Source organism: Schistocerca gregaria, chromosome 5, assembly GCF_023897955.1.
Source record: "Schistocerca gregaria isolate iqSchGreg1 chromosome 5, iqSchGreg1.2, whole genome shotgun sequence".
NCBI classification, from domain to species: Eukaryota; Metazoa; Arthropoda; class Insecta; order Orthoptera; family Acrididae; genus Schistocerca; species Schistocerca gregaria.
Genome location: NC_064924.1, coordinates 381526749 through 381551478, shown reverse-complemented (window position 1 = coordinate 381551478; position 24730 = coordinate 381526749). Strand labels below are relative to the sequence as shown.

General features: G+C 38.2%; 2 protein-coding genes across 3 annotated transcripts in view; one reads left to right on the top strand and one right to left on the bottom strand.

Moving 5' to 3' along the window:
* Nucleotides 1-8714, top strand: part of LOC126272315 (alpha-tocopherol transfer protein-like) — a 42076-nt gene extending 33362 nt beyond the window's left edge. The window contains exons 4-7 of the mRNA XM_049975098.1: nucleotides 5625-5874; nucleotides 7082-7192; nucleotides 7638-7743; nucleotides 8084-8714. Of these exons, the coding sequence (XP_049831055.1) occupies nucleotides 5625-5874; nucleotides 7082-7192; nucleotides 7638-7743; nucleotides 8084-8235 (619 nt within the window). The 3' untranslated portion in view covers nucleotides 8236-8714. The remainder of the gene's footprint in view (nucleotides 1-5624; nucleotides 5875-7081; nucleotides 7193-7637; nucleotides 7744-8083) is intronic.
* The window catches only part of LOC126272314 (COBW domain-containing protein 1-like), a 489194-nt gene that overhangs the window by 381684 nt on the left and 82780 nt on the right, over nucleotides 1-24730 (bottom strand). The window lies entirely within an intron of this gene.

Below are 24730 nucleotides of genomic sequence, written 5' to 3'. Positions count from 1 at the left end.
GATTCGACGTACCCGTCCCACATCTTACATTTACAGGCTGCTAAATACAGCGCCTATCTTTCAAAATGCTACATAAAGACATTGGCAGCCAACGGACTAAGTTGAGTACCCATGGCGACATGTTTCCAGCTGTTCATAGAAATCACCGTTCCACATAAAGTAGTTTGTGCAGGAAAGTCTGGTGCCGTTGCGCGGGAAAATAGATCCAATGTGTCTCGGAGATTCAATGAATGGAACTTCGGTAAAGAAAGAAACATCATCAAAGCTGAAGAGGATGTCGTTCCGAAGTTTTAGTTTCTTCAGCGTATCAATGAAATGTCCCGAGTCTTTTATGTAACAGTCGATCTTCCCCACGTGCTGCTGATGCAGAGCGGCAGAGCGACCAACTGTTTTGCCAATTTATACGTCGATGAGCCACGAGCGCTCACGATCGGACTCATCAGACACCGCCGTCTGTGTAGCGTTTTCCCCGCTCTAGAAACGTTAGAACATCTGCGCTCTTTGAAAGTCAGGTCACGTATCACTCTTTACAGTCTAATTAATATATTTAGCACTGGGAAAGCTAGAACTATACTGCACACGAGAGGGACCACAAAAAACAACGACATAAACGTCGAATTAGCGCTACGACGGAGGCTAAGCAATACCAAGCGAGAAAAGCCTTCTCTCTCCTGTACTGCGCCGTACGGCCAGGAGTCAGCTGGCTGGAAAGCCTCGGGGAGAGCAGCGTCGGCACGAAACAAGAGACAGCAGGTCGGCGCGGCGGAAGTGTGCCGCGAACCCGTTACGTCGCGACGAGGAACCGGCGGCGCTCAGCCGAAGTAATTACCGAGCGCCCGACACCCGGCACCGCGCGGACAACGGCACTTAGCCCGCCTAGTCACGCTAGCTGGAAAAAACGGGTTCCTCTGCCAACAGTTACTGTCAAACTCCCAACCGCTAATTTACTCCTCCTTTCAGATGCGGCGTAATTCCACACCGAAGTCGTTCACCTAAAATATCACTTGACTGTAGGCACATAGCCACAGGAAAAGATTGCTACTCACACAGTTACATAAGGGAAGTTCAGTTAATGGTGCGCACTACATATTTACAAACCAATCTGTCATTTGGGAAATCCCAGGTATTGGTCATTGTAAAAATAAGTGCATTATTATTCATAAGAAACACACAAGAGTGAGGGCACAAAAAAGTTAACTGCGGACAGGCACATAAGAATACACATTCATTCAGGCATTACTGTTACTTCAAATATTTTTACTGTCTTCTCTACTGTTACTGTCCAGTAGAAGGAAATTATGAATAAACTGCCACTGTTGCAAGTACTCTTGGCCAAAACTTCACTACCTGACAAATGTATTGTTAGATCCCACTACATAACAGATGGGCAACTGCTGCCAGGAGCACAAGGAACCAATACTGTGTAGACTTCAATGCTAATACAATAAATGAAACTGCAGCAACAGTTTGAGTAAAATCATTTAAATTAAGAGGTGTGTATATTACCTCTTAAATTAAAAATAATCCTTTCTTACCCGAATAACGAGAAAAAATAGAGGAGCAACAGCATAGGTCTAGTTTTTATGACACTACACACTACTACATGTCAGTTGCCTCCATTTTCAGTCCATACAGAAAAACTTTAAGTGCATACTCTTAGGCAATGCTTACTCCCTTACCGATTAAATCACCTCTGTCTGCATCAAGATTCTAGAACATACAATTCACACATAATGAACTGACCACTATCTTCCTTCCTTGAACTAAAGCAACTTTCTCCATAGCAATTACAACATACCAGTACTCTACAAACAACGGTCATGCAGAATCCCACCTACAGTCTTGACAATTGGCAAAAGTTAGTAAGGAGGGTACATCCATATGATATGACCAGCCAGGTTTGCAGCTGCACTGACTTGTTCACAGGCAGAAAGCAACACACTATCTGGCCTATTCCAGGCAAGTCTGATAGGACAAATAATGCTCATATTATAAAAAATTTTGCACGAAGAAACTAATTTATGAAATATGTGACACTATTAACCATTCTGAAGGAGAACTACATATAACCACACACACTATCTCAATGGCTTGCAAAATGCAGTTACTTATAACTGTCAGCAATGTAACACTGAAGATGTTACTACTTGAGTTTTATGATAATTCCCATTAAAAATATTAAAAAATGCCACTAATTAATTTCTTGAGTTTCATTGTTTGTATTGACAAAAGCTTTACTCAGTGATATCTATCACGAATTCTGGATACTTTATACAGATTGTTGTGCAAGACTATTGACCAAGGTCATCCAAACAATTCTCTACAGGTGATTGCTTACATGTTGGCTAAAAACTGAAGCCTACATGCAAAATGTGCAACCCAAGGAGCACATCTGTAAACATTTTAAACAGTTGTGTGTATTTTACAGAAAAATGCACACTTCAACTCTATTGGCAACATCCACTGCTTACACGAGCTGCAAATTACATGTGACTCACAGTTGCATTTCTGAATATTAGCTGCAAAGAGAAAATTATGTTAAAACAAAATTTGTAACTCCTGCACTGCTCCCATTAATGTTTTCCGCAGTTTCCTTAGCTCAGAAGCCACTGCGAATCAAATATATGCTTGCATGTTCTCCTTCAGCATAATCTCTACTGTCACACCTTAACTTCCTGTCATCACCTTCTAGAATAACCTGTATATTAATGAGTAACAGCTGTAATCTTTTCACAATTGAGCAGGCTATGCAAAAGAGTTATCAGATTAAAATGGTACTAGTATCCAATTATATCTCGACCAAAAAATCACCCTGTTGCAAAGATTGGAAAATCTCTCTTACTGAAGAAAAGGTAAAGTAGTTCACTTCATTAAATGTACAATTGTAACAGGTTTTCACTTCACAATTAAGAACATACAGCTGGAATAGCTGATGTGCTAAAAATATTTGGAAATAATGTACTGGGATACAAAATGGAACAATTCATTGGTGTGATAACTTGCAGATTGCAGTTAGTCTGTAAACATATGGCTTACAAAACACTTGTATGACCTATTCTGGAATGTGGCTTAATTGTGTGTTGATCAGTGTCAGTCTGTGAAATGGTACTCTTTCCATGTGGTCATTAAATGTTCACTGCCATTGCCCATGTGTTTCACACTCGGTTACAAGTATGTAAATTAGCTAGGTAAATAATTACACTAAAATTAACAAAGAAAAAATTTTTTTTTATCCAAATATTTTACATAACATGTATGCTGTTCCCTAAACTGTATTTATAAGGACCACGAGGCTCACTGTAACTTACTCTTGCATCACTGAATTGTTGAGCCCTGTCTATATTGCCATAGCACATTATCTATTATTAACTCTTGTTAGATGCTGTCATTGCAGGCACAACTCTCTTGGAAATCAGGCTTTGTGTGTGATTAATTAGTCAGTGAGACTCTGTATGGTATTCTTCAAAAGCTCTGCCATCTTTAGGACATTTGTATTATTGGTGGCTGAGGGTGTATCCTAATAATACTAAAAAGTGACCAGTCAACTGCCATAATCATGCTGACACAGCCAGGTCAGAATTTACAATAGTTGTAAAAAGTATGGTATGGTTGTAACACTCATGGAATTAAAATCCATTTACAAAGAGGAAATTATTTCCCAGTTGGTCATATGCACTGAAGAAACTGATAATTTCCTTGTCAAAGGAATCTTACTGAATTTGCCCCAATTCATTTGGAGGGGCCACACGAAATTCAACCGCTGTGGTAGGCATAAGAGTATCTTGTTTTTCCAAAATATGAGTATAAGTTAGTGGGATCAATTAGTGAGTTCCGTGCATGCCTACTATCCAAATTAGGTATCCAAATAACAATTACCAACAATTCTGAAGGTAGCAACACACATGACTACAACAACTGCACTTTGAACAAACTACCAGCACAGGCAAATGAAGCACGTATTACTAAAAGGTGACAACCCCCTCAAAATGAAAATGTAGGTTTTGTTATTTTCAGGTTCTTGAGACATAGATGCACTGATTGGAAAGAGGCCATCATTGTCTTGCTGCTTGCAGAAAGCAAATTTAAATCTGCAATTTTCGTAATAGCGAGATTTTGATGAAAATTTTGATTAACTATTTCACTTATAATATTAAGATAGACAGCTCAGAATTTGAACTTCGAAATAATTTTTAGCATGCTATGAGCTTTTGATACACAAAACCTGAAAACACACGAAGGTAGGTTTTACTGACATAATGAGGACCAATGTAAAAAAGGGCCTACACAAGTGTGCACCTTTCTATACCATTACACTGAGTACGTCATCCCAAAAAGAGAACTCCACTTGCTCACAATGCATGAAGTAGTCAAATGCTTATAATAATGCTACTGTTCTTAACAGATAGTGGCCAATTTGATAAAATCTACCACTGTTTACCCACTGAAGAGCACTCTCGTGTACCATACGACCACGACTATTAAATGTCTTGAAAAGGAAGTTACGTACATGTGACCAAGTATATGCCACTTTTCACTGGATCTAGCTGCCTTGGTCACTTTCATGTTCATGTAACAAAACAAAGAGAAACAGAGAAATTGTATAATATGTTGGATGCTTTTATACAAACATGTCATTGTCTTCAGTGAAACAATGGGAAAAGGTGCTAGAAAACAGGAGAAAGTATCATTTGCTCCCTATTAGCTTCTGTACTTCATAGTAAACGCCAAAAAAGGAAAGAGAAGTAGCTTATAAGCTGAATGTCCATACTTTTACAATGTGAAAGCCAGGATATATTTTGCCACCTAGAATATTGAACTTCCTCAAACAGAAGCATATGATGGGAAAGTTCCCATAAACAAGAAGCAGAAAGATGATACTGATATTACAGATCAATAGTATAAAGTTTAGAAGAAGAGCTGGAGATTAGCCTATAACAGAAGTGGATGACAGTGACTGGAAAGTGACTACTAAACTTAATATACTTCTGTGAACATGTGGCCAGTAATCATTTGTAACATGTTTTGTATTCATTTTTGCATGTACTTAGGGCAGTTTTGTAAACACTTAAGAGTTATAAGGATAATATTAAAAACATTCAATGGTTTTGGGTCAAAAGCATTGAGGAACTGTAAGTTATTTGGTTATCATTTAAATGTACTTCATATCAAGACTATGTATGGTAATTTTTCTGTGTTTGCACACTCCTGACACACACATACACTTTACACTAGATTTATTCCACTCAAAATACTGTCATTCATTAAATATAAGTTTTTACTTATGTTATTTAAATAAGTGCCTTAAAATTTTTTTGCTTCCTCATCCATTGCTGTAAGGGGTAGCTCCACGTGATAAAAATCACCACAGCAGCTACAAATACTTTTAAAATTAGGTAATATTAACCTTACACATTCCAACAAATGTACTCATTCACACAACAGAAAGAAATTTGCCTTTAAATTGTTAAACAAGGTTGTGAAATCCTTTTTTCTTACTCCTGAATGATTTATCAAATATGAGTTACCCCTTTTATAAATAAGCTATTCAAATGTGATGTAGAAACAGTTATAGCAGAGACTGCAGTGCCATGAAAAGACAGGACTGATTAGGAAATATGTTGCAGGTACTATTTCCCAGTTCCTGGCTATACTCCAGAGGGCTACAGGGTTAGTCTATCAGCTTTGGCAGACACGGACCCATCAGTCTTCAGTCCTCGGGACTACATGAAGCGCATGTTCCTAGTAGCAGATGTGCGCCTACAGGAGGAGCCTTGCCTTGGTGAAGTGCTGCTCTTTGATCTACGTGGATTCACGCTACAGCATCTCGTAAAGTTTACACTGCCACTCGCCAAGAAACTCCTGGTCTGTGGCCAGGTACGAATTACAAATAAGATCAAAGTGAAAAGTTGGAAACCAGATTGTGAACAATTGCATTTTTTAAATTAAAATATGCATTTTCAGATTTAATACAGTCACCCTTTAGGTTAATGCATTGCAGCCAACATTTTTTCCCATGTGGTTTTTGAATGTCTCCAAATTATATGGCTGCCATAATCTCTTTGCTGGAATCAAAATAGTTCCCAATGTCAGCATTGACGGGCCCAGGTGAGGAATAAAGCTGTGCGTCATGCAGTCATGAAGGGTACACAAGTGGGCCTTTGACTCAGAAAGCCCATGTTGCTGATGTTTCATTAATGGTTCACACACTGACACTTGTTGATGACCCAGCACTTAAATCTGCAGCAATTTGCAGAAGATTTGCACTTCTGTCATGTCGAACGATTCTCTTCAGTCATCGTTGGTCCCATTCTTGCAAGATCTGTCTGAGATTTGATGTTTCACAAGATTCCTGGTATTCACAGTACACTCGTGAAATGGTTGTATGGGAAAATTCCCACTTCATCGCTACCTCAGAGATGCTGTGTGCCATCGCTTGTGCACCATCTATAACACCACATACAAACTCACGTAAATCTTGATAACCTGCCATTGTAGCAGCAGTAACTGATCTAACAACTGCACCAGACACTTGTTTCTCATATAGTCGTTGCCAACTGCAGTGCCGTATTCTGTCTATTTACATATCTCTGTAGTTTAATATGCATGCCTATACCAATTTTTTTGGCACTTCAGTGTAGATAATTTCAGAGAAAGCATACATCCATCTTATGGCAAGTTTATAGCTCATAACAGAAAATATTTCACTTTTAGTTGCTATTTAACTTTTCTTTTGTGGACAGTTTACTATTTTATCTACGACAAGTGTCATATCTCTGAAAATGACATCAAATAACTGAAGATCACACAACAGCTAAATTTTAAAAAACTGCTTTATGGCAAAATTAACCAAAAAACAACACGCAAACTGCAGGGGAATAATCTGACAGTCATTTTTTTGAAGCAACAGTCCCAAATAACAATTAACATAACAACAAAGAGTAACATAATTCATAAATGTTAGCTTATAGTTCTAAATGGATACCAAAATATATTTCTTTATACTAATTACTTCAAGGGAAATGTTGGTATTGTGTTCTATGGTTAACAGATCAAACAGATTTACTTTTTATCTCTGTTCCAGAATGCCCTTCCCACCCGTATTAAGCAGATTCATCTTCTCTATGCGCCTTCATTTGCAGACAAAATACTTGCAATTTTCAAGCCTTATATGAAAGAGAAACTTGCAAAAAGGGTATGTATTAGACTTGAAATACTTGTAGTCTGTTACTTGGTTTCATAATATTTTTATCTAATATCAGTGCATGATAATGAGCACTTACATGAATGAATAGGATCAATTTTCCACTCTTCAGCAGAGTGTGTGCTGACATGAAACTTCCTGGCAGATTAAAACTTTGTGCTCAACTAAGACTTGAATTCAGGACCTTAACCTTTCACAGGCAGATGTTCTAATGACTAAGCAACCCAAGTACAACTCATGACCTGTCCTTACAGCTTTACTTATGCCAGTAGAGCACTTGCTTGCAAAAGCAAAATTCCTTAGTTTGAGTCTCTGTCCAGCACACAGTTTTAATCTGTCACGAAGTGTCACACAAATAAGTAACCAGTGTTATACGTATTCATGTATGTTAATATTGGCACCATTGCTTTGACAGTTAACATTATCACATTTTCAGGTCTATGTCCACACTGGAGGGAGCGAAGGTCTGGCAAAATTTTTCTCTACAGACATTCTTCCGGAAGAATATGGAGGATCAGCAGGCAGTAGGAGTGAACTTAACTGTGAGTTTATCAATCATTAAGACTTAGAACACATTGTATGTCTTCACAGAGGAAGGAAACTTAGTGAAAACTGGAATATATTAATAAGAATTAACAAATGTATACCAGAAATATTACCATAGTGAAATGCAGATAAATTACAATGTTTAAAACATTATTAGCCAATATGTTTGTGGCTACTTATCAGAAAGCTGGGAAATAACTTTACTACAGCCCATTCCACACAGTGAAATATTATTACATACAGTTTCATTTTACTCTTCATTTTATTTGCTATCTGCTGGTGGAACACATATTTAATGAATTTTAACGAGTGGTTTTCATTTCTGTTTGTAAACAGTGGCCTGGCAGAAAAAACTTGAAAGTTATCGTGACTGGATTCTTGAAGAAGAAAAGAAGAGGGCAGATGAATCAAGACGACCAGGGAAGACACGACTAGCAAATGAACTTTTTGGTATGGAAGGTTCATTTAAACAGCTTGCTATTGATTAGGTGCAATTCATTTTTTATTGTTTCAGGTATAATCTGAAATGCATTGCTCGGTGGTAAAGGTTATCAGATGCATTATCTTAATATTACATGGCAAACAAGTCTTACTATGTATATTAGAAATGCCCTTAAGACTTGTGCTATTCATGTAAAAAGACGGTGATAGTGATCTGATAGTTCGCTGATGCTACTTGCCTCAATCCATTACATGATATCGAAATCAGGATGAGAAAATGTTTGTGAAGTTGAAAAAATGCAGTTGCAAAGTGCTTGGTTATACTGATGTAGCATCATCCGTATGCTTGTGTTCAAGCAGTATGTAAATACAAGAATGTGCTCAAATATTTTCATGCAATGAAATGTCAACTGACTGTCGCAGTATTCTTATTTTGTGTTGACTACACTATGAGAATTATTCCACTGGCTGTTAAAACTGTGATGCACAATATGTGTGTTTAATAAATTATGCACAAACAATACAATTACTTTCTTTATAACACAATTGTGACACAGGTAGTATTCACTATCAATGGCATGCACTTATCCACCACCCTGTTTTACTTTAACAGAATAGTGAGCTGGAATATAAGGAAAATGTTGGATGCAGACATAAATATCATATCATAAAGATCATTTATTTCACCCTGTGCCTTCCAAATGTGTGTTCAGTGTTGCTTCAGTTGGTCTTTCTTAAACAAACATTTATAATTGCTTATAATTTTATGATGGATCAGGGTTAAGCCAAAGGTTCAATTTCTGTCTGGCATACAGTTTTAAGTTGCAAGAAAGGTTCATTTCACTGCAGAATGAAATTTCTGTACAGGACTAATAAATAAGTGGTGAAGTTAGATCTTCAGCTAAGTGTTTGTAAATGTACCAAATATATTACTCACGACTCTTTCAAAGGTTATTTCTCAGTCCATATTGGATGCATGTTTTTAGTATTTCATTAAAGCCAGCTTGTACATTCTGGCTATTCACAGCTCACCAATGTACGCTTCAATCTTCAGCTATACTTCTTGACTTTGTAAATGTTACTACAGTTCACAGTCAGTCTATACTGTTGTACAACAATAAAGAAGAAGAACACAATCGTCTGAAAGGCATTAATGAAAAGTGCAAAAATCTAAGCAATTGCAGGTGAAAACTCTCAATAAGGTTTGTTGAGGGATGAAACAACACATGTGTAAATACTTTAATACCTAAACAAGGTATGTGAAAAAATAAATTACTTTATTAAATTTGCAACATATATCTACACATGTGAGCTGTGTTTCACTAAATAAACTTACAGTCAGAAGTCTGAGGATCTAAGCATTGACTGTGTAAAATCCTAAAGTAACAAAAATACCAGCTGAACTAATATCAGAGTCTTGACTTTCCAGGTAAGCAGTGTCACCAAAAAGGCACAATTTGCACATCATATAATGCTTCAGTCAGCTATAGACATGACAGCTTTAAATCTATTCAATTCACCACAAATCGAACAAGTGCAAGTAGAAGTCACGCTCTGAGGGTCCCATACAAACTTAATTATGTACATAGATAGCTCAACTACAGGCTTCAATGAGAGAGTTTGTGAGTATCAAAATAGGTGACATAAACTTCCATTATTTTTATTGCATTAACTTAGAGGTTTAAAATTTTTACACCACTAAGGGATCACACAACTTAGTATTTGACATATATTTCAGCTTGATACTTCGAATTGTTCCTGAGGAAAAAAAGGTCTTGACAGACAGACAGACAGACAGACAACAAAGTGATACTATGAGGGTTCTGTTTTCATTAACTGAGGGATAGAACCCTAAAGATGACAATGTAATCACCATAGTTGTGTCATCTGACATGTGTATAAATTTTTAAAAAAGTTTAAAACTGCTAGTAATATAGTAATAGGTGTGTTTCAGATGATTATATCTATCAGTCAAGAACTGTGTTTGCCGTTCAGCTCACTGGTAGGTTATAAACAGAGGAGAATAATCTATATTTTGACCTAGTTTAATGTAAAATGATGTGTGAGCTGCTACAAAGAGCAAACTCACATATCTGTTGCAGTTGTCTGCTCTAAATACAGGTACTGAAAGCAGCATTACTGTTACATTGTCTTCTACTGGTGGAACAGAGATTATTATTTGTATGTTACAACACTATGTCAGCCAGATGTGGTCATTTGTCCTATTTCAGAGGGAACCTCTCAGCCTGCAAGATATGGGCAGTCAAAAAGGGTGGCATTATTGGTAGTGGGGAGTTCCAGTGTTAGCCACATTATGGAGCTCCATAGAGACATGGTTGTCATGGAGGGGAAGAAAGCCAATGTGCACACCATGTGCATACTGGGTGGGGGTCATTACGGATGTGAAAAGGGTCCTTCCAGATGGCATGAAGAGCACATGGTGCAGCCAACTGCAGGTGGTGGCTCATGTAGGCACCAATGATATGCATCACTTTGGATGAGAAGAGACTCTCTCTCTCTGTTTCAAGAGGCTAACAGAAGTGATAAAGACTGCCAGGGTCAACAATTTGCATCATAGTCAACAGAACCAGTTGCAGACCGTTGGTACAGAGTCGAGTGGAGGTTCTGAATCAGAGCCTAAAATGGTTCTGCGACCATGTAGGCTCCAAATTCCTCAACTTGTGCCATAGGATGGTACCCAGAGACTGGAAAGCTACACAGATCACACCAATATAGTAGGAGTAATCCACTAAATTACAGGCCTATATCATTAACATTGATATTCAGCACGATTTTGGAACATATATTGTGTTCAAACATTATGAATTACCTCAAAGAGAACACTCTATAGACACACATTCAACACAAATTTAGAAAACATCATTCTTGTGAAACACAACTAGCTCTTTACACACACAAACTGTTGAGTACTACTGACAAGGGTTTTCAAATCAATTCTGTATTTCTAGATTTCCAAAAGGCTTTTGACACTGTACCACACAAGCAACTTGTAGTGAAATTCTTTGCTTATGGAACATCGTCTCAGTTTTGTGACTGAATTTGTGGTTTCCTGTCTGAGAAGTGACAGTTTGTAGTAACTGATAGGAAGTCTTCGAGTAACACAGAAGTGATGTATGGCATTCCCCAAGATAGTGTTATAGACCGTCTGCTGTTCCTTATCTATACAATCGATTTAGGAGGCAATCTGAGTAGCTGTCTTAGGTTGTTTGCAGATAATGCTGTTATGTATGGTCTAGTAAACTCATCCAAAGATCAAAACAAATTGCAAAATGATTTAGAAAAGTGACCCTAATGGTGTAAAAACTGGTAATGAACCTAAATAATGAAAAGTGTGAGGACATTCACATGAGTGCAAAAAAGGAATCCATTAAACTTCGAGTACATGATGAATCAGTCTAATCTAAAGGCTGTAAATTCAACTAAATACCTAGGAGTTACAATTACAAACAATTGAAATTGGAAAGAACACACAGGAAATGTTATGGAGAAGGCAAACCAAAGACCATGTTTTATTGGCAGAACACTTAGAAAATGTAACATAACTATTAAAGATACTGCCTACAATACACTTGTCCATCCTCTCCTGGAGTACTGTTGTGTGGTGTGGGATCCTTACCAGATAATATGAATGGACTACATCAAGAAAGTTCAAAGGAGGGAAGAGAGTCATGAACATGATACACGATTTGGGGTGGACATAATTAAAACAAAGGAATAACTCATTGCAGTGCGATCTTATGATGAAGTTTCAGTCAGCAACTTTCTCCTTCAAATATGAAAATATTTTGTTGATGCTGACCTACATATGGAGAAATGATAATCATAATAAAATAAAGGAAATCAGAGCTCAAACAAAAAGATATATGTGTTTGTTTTTGCCATATGCTGTTTGAGAGTGGATAATAGAGAAAGAGTGGATAATGGAGCATTATTGTGAAGGTAGTTCAATGAACCCTCTCTGCCAGGTACTTAACTGTGATCTGTAGAGTATCCATATATATGTAGATGTTGATAAAAAGATAGAGGTAATATAGTTCAAGCTTTTCATTACGACATCAACTCGCAACATGTGGCACGCCATACAGTAGTTTGGGTGAACACCGTATTGTCATAATTTTTTAGGTAACATCATGTACTTCCCAAGAAGATACTCATAGCAGTATCCAAACATTGTACTGATCAAGGTGGAAAAAATAAACTTCCAGCAGCTGATCAATAATTTACTTTACTAATGGAGTCCATTTCATGATAATATGAGTGACTGCCATATATTGATCTATTCCATTCTGCTATGCTACTAATTATGACATGGTGACAAATGGAAGCACACATTTTTGTTGTTGTTGTTGTTGTTGTTTTTGTGCTGATTGATAATACCAAAGGTCGAAAAAGCTAAGTAACTACTAACAAAAACGAACTGCCCTCATGCCGGAAAATGATTTTGTTCAAGAGGAGAACAGTCCCCGTAGGTTTCAAATAAGATTTGAGTACAGTAACTGTGATACCATGCACAAAGCTGAATACCCGAAGTAAAAGCACTCGCAAGAAATAAAATACTTCACAATCAAGACCAAACCTGATCTGAACCAGAAACACTATCTGATTATCCAGCTTCCAGAACTGCTGTTTTCTCTTTGGTAAGACAGAAATGTATAACTAAAGGATGAGAATAAAATAAGTCAGTGATACATAGTACACAGTCTGTCAAGCAAAAGCAACGATGCACAGTGATGAAAATGATTCAATTATTGTATAGCCAATGAAAGAGGATCACAATTTAAATTAATTATGGTAATGAGTAATGACTAGACTGTACTGGCAAAATGAAGAGGCAGCCTACTAGAGGCAGGAAACTACCCACTGAGCAAGTGAATGAGATTAGACATGATGAGATGAAGGTGTTAATGTATTACAGCAACAAAGTCATAGAAGAGAGGTTTTTGTCTGAAGGAAACACAATGGACATCAAAGCAGCATGAAGCAAGTGGTAGGCACAGGAGATCTGTCAAGCAAAAATAGATAACTGAAAACAGAGAATATAAGCACTGTCTCATTTGTGAAAAAAGCACATGTGTCATTTTATGAACGAAAACCTTCTGGCACGTGGGTTATCCTCAGTTGGATTAAAATACCAATTTATTTTACATTGACTGCTGCATTGTTGTGGATATGTATCTACTTCTAAGTGATTGTAATAGTACAACACATAACATCAAATGAACAGACTCATGTTATAGTTGAAGTACTCTTCAAGTCACACAATGGCAAAACTGGAGTAATGTGGACATTGCAGCACAGTTTGTAAGGGTGAGCCTTTCTATTGTATGTTACATAAGCATTACAGGTGCACAGGTGCTGTACATCACAATCTTTGTTACATGCAGGAGCTCAATACCAGAAATAATCATGCTCCTGAATGTTTTGTGTATAATCTCTAGCAGCTTTACCATTTCTCGTATTGGTGTTTCTAAACCTATCAGAAATAATCTTTTGACATGTTATACTACCCAATCACATGAAATTTCTTCATAATGCACACAAAATAAAAGGATATTTTAATCCCACCAATAACAGAGAGAGAAGCAGAATTTTATAATTCAGAATATTTACAGTGGCTGTGGGCCCTATTTTAAGAAAAGTATTGTGACATTTTAGTTATTGTACATAACAAAATTTGCAATAAAGCTCCCACCTGGTACCCAGAAGGTAAAAACAAAAAGTTATCACTAGGTCGGGATACACTTATGTTGTTTGAAATCATTGTTGAGAAATTTAAGTATTTGACATAACAAAGAAATTATTTTCTTTTTATAATTTATTCTACTTCAGTTACGGAAACCATTTGCCTTGAAAGATAATCTATTTTAAAGATCTGCAGTTAAAATAAGCAAGAAAAATTAAGAGTGACTTGGAAACTATGTTTACCTAGCAGTCAGTTACTTCCATTACAGTTGGAAATGTTTAATCTGAGGTCATTTTCCAATTTATGAAAGAAGTCTGTGCACCAGTTGCTCAATATTACAGAATTTTAGTGCTTTAAGGAAAATGATGGTAACAGTAAGTGAGTGCAAGAGAAGTTGTGAATTCATCTAAATGACACCTGCATTCAGTAAGAGGAATTTAGAGGTTTCTTCTTCTTCATGTTGTTCTTTTTAGATCTACAGGCTTTAGGTACAAACATAAAGCATGATGTGGCAAATATAAAAACATTTTCTTCCAGCTCTCTGCACACTTTCTACAATGTGTTCCTTGGTTGAGGTCAACACAACAAAAACTCATTCTCTTGATGTTAGTGGCCTCTAGGAGGTATAATAAGACAGGAAATTTATGTTCTAAGTGACCTCAGGGAAAGATGTAACGAGGTACAAAAATGGCAACATGTGTTTCACAGCATCAGGTACTGTTTATTGTCAGATGTATGTTACATCAAATCCTATAGCAACAATATCGTATAAATGGGTGAAGTAAGTATGGTCTTGAAATTTGAAAACACACACACACACACACACACACACACACACACACACACACACACATTTCCAACCTCACGTATGTCTGCAGTTATGGAATGAGGTGGGAGTTGTACCAGGTGGGGTGAATAAAGAGGGAAAGAGGCAGGAATCAGAAGAAGGAATTGGAGGCTGGTAGCTGGCAATTTGGAGGAAGGTAGCAGGTGTGCAGGAAAGGAGTGTAATGAGGTACGGGTGGGAGGAGCATAGTCTGGGTATGCAACCAACATGACGTGGATGATTACATGAGTGAAGGATGTATTGGAAGGATCTATGTAGTTTAGAAAATTTGGAGCTGGAAGGACGGATCCAGATAGCATGGGATGTGAAACAGCCGCTGAACTCCCTGTATGTATCATATCCTTAAACCTCACAAATCCCTTGATGCCTCAGGATGTGTCCTACAACCAATCACTTATTTTTGTCGGGTCAATAGTCTCCAATACTGTTTCAAACTTTGTTAAGGGGAAACTGACAGATTATCTACAGACTGCCTCGATCATCTATATTTCAGCACAAGGAAAATTTCAGGGTAATGTATTATAATTATTTATAGGTCACAGAAAATAAAAATCTTAAGCTGAATCAAAATCAGTTCACAATACAAAGCAGACACCCCATGCCTCAGCAGGTGGAATGAATTTTTCACCCTTTACAGAGATGACACTGCCTACTGATGCATGGCACCATAGGTAGAAGATACAAGAAATCCCCAGCTTGGAGCAACAGATGAAGAAGTGGTGTATTAAACCAAATCCTGTAAAAAGACAACTGCTAATGTTAGCCACTAAAATGTTACATGAGCACAAGGCTCAAAATAAACAACCTTTCTGTAGCACTGTGACAGGAAAGTGTGGAGCCACTACAAAGTATGAAATATCTAGGACTAGTTCTCGACCACACCTTGTCCTGGAAACATCACAAAGATGTGATCATCAGCAAGGCAAAGCAAAGAATAAACATAGTAAATATGACTCACTTGAGATTTGGCAGTGCAAACCCAAAATCAGTACTACACACATACAGAACATTTGTAAGGCCCTGCTATAGCATGGCACCTGCCTATAGGCACTATCAAAAGCCCAATATGAAAGCAAAGTAGCTTCTGACCATTAAAACCTAAGATTCCCAGGTAAACTTCACCACACCATATCAAATAACACCACATGTAAATCCACCAACACACACCCAATACTCGAAAAAAATCACGCCCACAACAGGAAAACATGGACCGAATAGAGCTTGCTTCTTGCCAAATTTCAAGATTTTTGGTCAACGGGAGGTACAGTATTGGTTTTGATGTATGAATTTGCAACTATCAACATATGTAACATAAATGGCTGCTTCTTTTGACTGCATTCACTTACAAGCTTAATTTTTTTACACCACTAAGGGACCATACAAAGGAGGGTTCAATGACAGTTTAATGAAAGACTTAGTCTGCAAGCCACTTCATGAATTCAACATTATCCACTTCAAGTACCCTTAAACTCCCAATTTTGTAACTTTCTCAGCCCAAAAGACAATCCTGAACAACAATGAAATAACTGATAAGGGGAAAAGAGGAAAAATCCAGTGAAGTGAAATGCACTGCACAACATATGATCTGACTAACCCAAATACCGGCATGCCAGTCTTAGGATAGTGACATGAAGAGTGACAACGCTACTGACAATCTCCAAATTATAAGTAAGAAAACAATCCATCTCATAACCACAAACCTATCTCAGACATACCTAGGACAATGAAATGTAGTTTAACATTGAAATGACGATCCATATCCATAACTAGAAATTGACAAACCTATAGAATAGAACAAGAGCACTTGATAAACATATGAACAGTTTCTGGCCAAGAACCAGCAAAATACTTTCCTTAAAATAAATAAATAGAAACATACAACCTGCAGCACTTCCTGTTGTAAGTGGACAACAACTTGATACCAAATCAAAATATAGCAAAAAAGATGTAACTTTTTCCTCAAATCCCTTGTTAACAGAATGCAAAACAAACTCAATTTTTTAACTGGAAGAGAGGTTTAATAGTTGATGTGGATGGTCACAATCTGCTAATCCATATCTATGAAAGTTATTACAGTATATGTGAACCCACCGGGACCTTGGGTGCTTTAACCTACAGGTAGTACTGGCACAAGAGACAGATCTACACATTTATTCTGTTTCCATATTTGTAAAGAAATATAGCTTCCATTATTGGTCCTCTCATGTACACGATCTTAATCACTACAGTAGAAATAAATTGTAGGCACAATTGTAATGAAACCATTTAAATTGTAGGTAAAAATATAATGAAACCATTTTCAGGTTGATATCACAGACTAGCAAAGATTCAAGTTAGTGTGGAAAACAGACTCTTCTTGTATTTCCATTAAAAATAGGACATCAAAATGTGATACTGAATATCTTTCAATTTAAACATTACATTCTCAGAGCGTAAGAAAGTCAATACAGCCCTTTGGAGAATGATGAAGCCAAACATCAAGTTTCATCAAAATAAAGATAATTCTTTAAGTGAGTCATTAAATGTATAAAGAGTAATGGAATGCAATGCGTGTTTGAGATTATGACACAAAAAAATATCACAAAACAGGTGCAAGTAATATGTACTGCCCCTTTAAGTTTAATAGAAGTACACTATTGGCCATTAAAATTGCTATACCAAGAAGAAATGCAGATGATAAACGGGTATTCATCGGACAAATATATTATACTAGAACCGACATGTGATTACATTTTCACGCAATTTGGGTGCATAGATCCTGAGAAATCAGTACCCAGAACAACCACCTATGGCCGTAATAACGGCCTTGATACACCTGGGCATTGAGTCAGAGTTTGGATGGCGTGTACAGGTACAGCTGCCCATGCAGCTTCAACATGATACCACAATTCATCAAGAGTAGTGACTGGCATATTGCGACGAGCCAGTTGCTTGCCCACCATTGACCAGACATTACCAATTTGTAAGAGATATTGAATTCTCCTCCCCCCATGAACCATGGACCTTGCCGTTGGTGGGGAGGCTTGCGTGCCTCAGCGATACAGATGGCCGTACCGTAGGTACAACCACAACGGAGGGGTATCTGTTGAGAGGCCAGACAAACGTGTGGTTCCTGAAGAGGGGCAGCAGCCTTTTCAGTAGTTGCAGGGGCAACAGTCTGGATGATTGACTGATCTGGCCTTGCAACATTAACCAAAACGGCCTTGCTGTGCTGGTACTGCGAACGGCTGAAAGCAAGGGGAAACTACAGCCGTAATTTTTCCCGAGGACATGCAGCTTTACTGTATGATTAAATGATGATGGCATCCTCTTGGGTAAAATATTCCGGAGGTAAAATAGTCCCCCATTCGGATCTCCGGGCGGGGACTACTCAGGAGGATGTCGTTATCAGGAGAAAGAAAACTGGCGTTCTACGGATCGGAGCGTGGAATGTCAGATCCCTTAATCGGGCAGGTAGGTTAGAAAATTTAAAAAGGGAAATGGATAGGTTAAAGTTAGATATAGTGGGAATTAGTGAAGTTCGGTGGCAGGAGGAACAAGACTTCTGGTCAGGTGACTACAGGGTTATAAACACAAAATCAAATAGGGGTAATGCAGGAGTAGGTTTAATAATGAATAGGAAAATAGGAATGCGGGTAAGCTACTACAAACAGCATAGTGAACGCATTATTGTGGCCAAGATAGACACGAAGCCCACACCTACTACAGTAGTACAAGTTTATATGCCAACTAGCTCTGCAGATGACGAAGAAATTGAAGAAATGTACGATGAAATAAAAGAAATTATTCAGATAGTGAAGGGAGACGAAAATTTAATAGTAATGGGTGACTGGAATTCGAGTGTAGGAAAAGGGAGAGAAGGAAACATAATAGGTGAATATGGATTGGGGCTAAGAAATGAAAGAGGAAGCCGCCTAATAGAATTTTGCACAGAGCACAACTTAATCATAGCTAACACTTGGTTTAAGAATCATGAAAGAAGGTTGTATACGTGGAAGAACCCTGGAGATACTAAAAGGTATCAGATAGATTATATAATGGTAAGACAGAGATTTAGGAACCAGGTTTTAAGTTGTAAGACATTTCCAGGGGCAGATGTGGACTCTGACCACAATCTATTGGTTATGACCTGTAGATTAAAACTGAAGAAACTGCAAAAAGGTGGGAAATTAAGGAGATGGGACCTGGATAAACTGAAAGAACCAGAGGTTGTACAGAGTTTCAGAGAGAGCATAAGGGAACAACTGACAGGAATAGGGGAAATAAATACAGTAGAAGAAGAATGGGTAGCTCTGAGGGATGTAGTAGTGAAGGCAGCAGAGGATGAAGTAGGTACAAAGACGAGGGCTAGTAGAAATCCTTCGGTAACAGAAGAAATACTGAATTTAATTGATGAAAGGAGAAAATATAAAAATGCAGTAAATGAAGCAGGCAAAAAGGAATACAAACGTCTCAAAAATGAGATCGACAGGAAGTGCAAAATGGCTAAACAGGGATGGCTAGAGGACAAATGTAAGGATGTAGAAGCTTATCTCACTAGGGGTAAGATAGATACTGCCTACAGGAAAATTAAAGAGACCTTTGGAGAGAAGAGAACCACGTGTATGAATATCAAGAGCTCAGATGGCAGCCCAGTTCTAAGCAAAGAAGGGAAGGCAGAAAGGTGGAAGGAGTATATAGAAGGTTTATACAAGGGCGATGTACTTGAGGACAATATTATGGAAATGGAAGAGGATGTAGATGAAGACGAAATGGGAGATACGATACTGCGTGAAGAGTTTGACAGAGCACTGAAAGACCTGAGTCGAAACAAGGCCCCCGGAGTAGACAACATTCCATTAGAACTACTGACGGCCTTGGGAGAGCCAGTCATGACAAAACTCTACCAGCTGGTGAGCAAGATGTATGAGACAGGCGAAATACCCTCAGACTTCAAGAAGAATATAATAATTCCAATCCCAAAGAAAGCAGGTGTTGACAGATGTGAAAATTACCGAACTATCAGTTTAATAAGCCACGGCTGCAAAATACTAACGCGAATTCTTTACAGGCGAATGGAAAAACTGGTGGATGCAGACCTCGGGGAGGATCAGTTTGGATTCCGTCGAAATGTTGGAACACGTGAGGCAATACTGACCTTACGACTTATCTTAGAAGAAAGATTAAGAAAAGGCAAACCTACGTTTCTAGCATTTGTAGACTTAGAGAAAGCTTTTGACAATGTTGACTGGAATACTCTTTTTCAAATTCTAAAGGTGGCAGGGGTAAAATACAGGGAGCGAAAGGCTATTTATAATTTGTACAGAAACCAGATGGCAGTAATAAGAGTCGAGGGGCATGAAAGGGAAGCAGTGGTTGGGAAAGGAGTGAGACAGGGTTGTAGCCTCTCCCCGATGTTATTCAATCTGTATATTGAGCAAGCAGTAATGGAAACAAAAGAAAAATTTGGAGTAGGTATTAAAATTCATGGAGACGAAGTAAAAACCTTGAGGTTCGCCGATGACATTGTAATTCTGTCAGAGACGGCAAAGGACTTGGAAGAGCAGTTGAACGGAATGGACAGTGTCTTGAAAGGAGGATATAAGATGAACATTAACAAAAGCAAAACGAGGATAATGGAATGTAGTCAAATTAAATCAGGTGATGCTGAGGGAATTAGATTAGGAAATGAGACACTTAAAGTAGCAAAGGAGTTTTGCTATTTAGGAAGTAAAATAACTGATGATGGTCGAAGTAGAGAGGATATAAAATGTAGACTGGCAATGGCAAGGAAAGCGTTTCTGAAGAAGAGAAATTTGTTAACATCGAATATAGATTTATGTATCAGGAAGTCGTTTCTGAAAGTATTTGTTTGGAGTGTAGCCATGTATGGAAGTGAAACATGGACGATAACTAGTTTGGACAAGAAGAGAATAGAAGCTTTCGAAATGTGGTGCTACAGAAGAATACTGAAGATAAGATGGATAGATCACGTAACTAATGAGGAGGTATTGAATAGGATTGGGGAGAAGAGAAGTTTGTGGCACAACTTGACTAGAAGAAGGGATCGGTTGGTAGGACATGTTTTGAGGCATCAAGGGATCACAAATTTAGCATTGGAGGGCAGCGTGGAGGGTAAAAATCGTAGAGGGAGACCGAGAGATGAGTACACTAAGCAGATTCAGAAGGATGTAGGTTGCAGTAGGTACTGGGAGATGAAGCAGCTTGCACAGGATAGAGTAGCATGGAGAGCTGCATCAAACCAGTCTCAGGACTGAAGACAACAACAACATGGAGAATGTGCTGGCCAGGGCAGCAGTCGAACATTTTCTGTATCTAGATAGGTCCATACAGGACCTGCAACATGCGGTCATGCATTATCCTGCTGAAATGTAGGGTTTCGCAGGGATCGAATGAAGGGTAGAGCCACGGGTCGTAACACATCTGAAATGTAACGTCCACTGTTCAAAGTGCCATCAATGCGAACAAGAGGTGACTAAAACGTGTAACCAATGGCACCTCATACCATACAGCTGGGTGATACGCCAGTATGGCGATGAAGAATGTACGTTTCCAATGTGCGTTCACCACAATGTCGCCAAACATGGATGCAACCAGTATGATGCTGTAAACAGAACCTGGATTCATCTGGAAAAAAAAGACGTTTTGCCATTCGTGCACCCAGGTTCGTTGTTGAGTACACCATCGCAGGCGCTCCTGTCTGTGATGCAGTGTCAAGGGTAACAGCAGCCATGGTCTCTGAGCTGATAGTTCATGCTCCTTCAAATGTCATCAAACTGTTCGTGCACATAGTTGTTGTCTCCAGATGGTTGTTGTCCCCATCTGCTGACTCAGGGATTGAGATGGATGTGGCTGCACGATCCGTTACAGCCATGTGGATAAGATGGCTGTCAACTCGACTGCTAGTGCTACGAGGCCGTTGGGATTCAGCACGGTGTTCCTGAACTCACTGATTCCACTGACCGCAATTGTGATAGGCTGCAATCCGACCTCTATCAAAGTCAGAAACGTGATGGTATGTTTTCTCCTCCTTACAAAAGGCATCACAACAACGTTTCATCATGCAACGGCCGGTCAACTGCTGTTTGTGTATGAGAAATCGGTTGGAAACTTTTCCTCATGTCAGCACGTTGTAGGTGTCGCCACCGGTGCCAACCTTGTGTGAATGCTCTGAAAAGCTAATCATTTTTATATCACAGCATCTTCTTCCTGTCAGTTAAATTTTGCGTCTGTAGCACGTCATCTTCATGGTGTTGCAATTTTAATGGCCCGTATTGTAGTACCATTTCAATTTAAGTGTCCTCGCATCGGGGGTTGTTAAGTAAATACAAAATTAGCCTGACACTGTTAAAGAATAGAGTTACCTATTTACCATATTTTTCCATAATTATGTGCAAACTTAGTGCATGCAACTTAGTACAAACAAGTGCACCAGCAGAAAACATTTTTACTTCATTTATCTGATGAAATTTAAACAGCTGATCTGACTTTTATGGAACATAGCCAAGAACCATCCTGATTTAATCAGATTTCAGTTTAAAAACTGTATTACAACAGGACATTTCATTTGGGAGCTACAATGCCACATATCAGATACACGGGTTAAACTTATAAGACCCTTCTGTTAAAAATTCATATAATTAATGTTTCTGTTCTTTTTATTTTAAATTCTATACAATGTATCATTTCCCCCTACTTTAAATGTTTTCACATGCACAGCTATTACATTTACTGTTGTAGAGATACATGTGCTGATAGATAATAAATGAAAAGTACTAAAGATGTGAAGCAAGGATGCCTTACTGGGATGAGACACTGCCAGGTATGACTTGTATGTGCCAATGAGCACAATTACTGCAATAATTTGAATTTCAGTCACTGATCTTTGAGAAACTTTATGTGCTTCCAAAGAATTGCCCAACATGTTGTATGTGCCAGCTTTGAATTGGTCCAAGAAAAATGTATTACCCTGCCCCACTTGGCAGCAGCATACAGGTTCCCTCCTAAACTGCCCCATCAGACAACCAGCCAGTGCTGATCACACAGAGAGCACAGTACAAATTACAATCAGTGTTACACTCAAAATGTAATCTACAATCATAATGAAACATTTTATGAAGAACAGGTTGTGAGTGAAGGTGCTGATCAGCCTTGAAATTTGCTTTGAATGTAGCCAAAGATACGATTACATATATGACTTGCACAATGTTTTGGTTAGCAATGAGAGCAGAGTCTGTATCGCTACCAGTAATGGCAGTTAAGAACTGTTGTGCTGGCCAGGAGAGCAGCATTTACCAGAGGGCATTGGGCAAAGACACAGAGGACCTACTCAAGGAAACATACTGAGAGGAGCCACTAGTGTAAAGTAAATGTACAAATGAATGGAAGATTATGCTATAACATCCCATAAATAATGAGAGAGAGAAAAGAAGTTTGTGTGAGAAACAAATATAAACACAAATCAGCTCTCTCCTTCGCCAAGGAACCATCACAGCCGTCGTCAAATTTGACTAACGTGGAAACCACAGAAAACCTGTACATGAATCGTTGGATCGGTATCTGATGTCCACTCGATTCAAATATAAGTCCTGTCTTAACTATTGCACCACCTCACTTGGGTCATGAAAGTATGCCTTTGATGTTTGTTGAACGAAAAATGACCTGTGCAGGGTATATTCAGGACTTCATCTTACACATTCTGTCAATATTCATGAAACAACAAAGCTCTTCAACTGATGCAAATACTGATTACTTTAATCGCCGTGTTCTCTGAGTTGCCATCAAGTCTGCTTGCCAGACCAACCACTAGACCTGTATTTATTGTCATTGTTTGGGGTGCTGTGAGATACCATCTCACCTACCTTTATTACCTCAACATATCTTGACCCAGTGTGACAACAGGTTAAAATAATGAGGAAATCAACATACCAACTATCATCTTAACAACTATCACTATGAACAAATGCAGGACTGCTTTGTAGTCAGTGGAGGCTATAAGAAATACTATAATTCTTATCCAACCTGTATAATATGTTTATATAATTTGACTGCTTATTCAGCTGGACAGCTTTCGGACTTTGCCCATGGATGATGGTTCATAATAAATACGTGAAACATGTGCCAATTATATAGCCGTATTGCACGGAGCCGAGCCCAAAAATTGTCCAGCTAAATGAGGTATAAATAATAAACAATGGAAAATCAAGGATGGAATGTAACAGTATTATGAGAAGGAAAATTGCTGCTCACCATAGAGCAGATATGCTGAGTTGCAGATATGCACAACAAAAAGGTTTTCACACGTAAGACTTTCAGCCAATGGCCTTTGTCAACAATAGACACACATATGCACCCAACTGCAGTCTCAGGCAACTGAAACCACACTGCAGTGTGGTTTCTGTTGCCTGAGACTGCAGTCGTGTGTGTGAGTTGCATTTGTGTGAGAGTATGTTTGTGTGCATATGTGTGTCTGTGTGTCTACTATTGACAAAGGCGACTGGCCGAAAGCTTTGGAGTGAAAATCTTCTTGTTGTGGCTATCTGCAACTCAGCATCTCCACTATACAGTGAGTATTAACTTTCCTTCTCATAATAAATGAGATATAAAATGTAGCTAATGCAATATCCAACATGTATTTCAAAACCAAGCATTTCCAAAACCATATTATGGCTTCTGTGCACAGCTCAAAAAAAAAAAAAAATAAAATAAAATAAAATAAAATAAAAAAAATCATCAGATTAATAAAACTTCATTCATTCCCACTAAACAATTTGACATCCTATTACAATAAACAGCATTCCCTACATTAATTTCTTACAAAAGTAGGTTCCACTTGATTCAAGGCCTGGAATAACGGATGTATTAAGAAGATAGCCAAAAGGATGTTTCGTCAAGAGATTGACAACCTGACAAAACTTAATTGGGCAGCTCCACGCACAAGTAATATTACTGCACTACAAGATTAAAGAGGCTTCAGAAGTGATGTATGTTA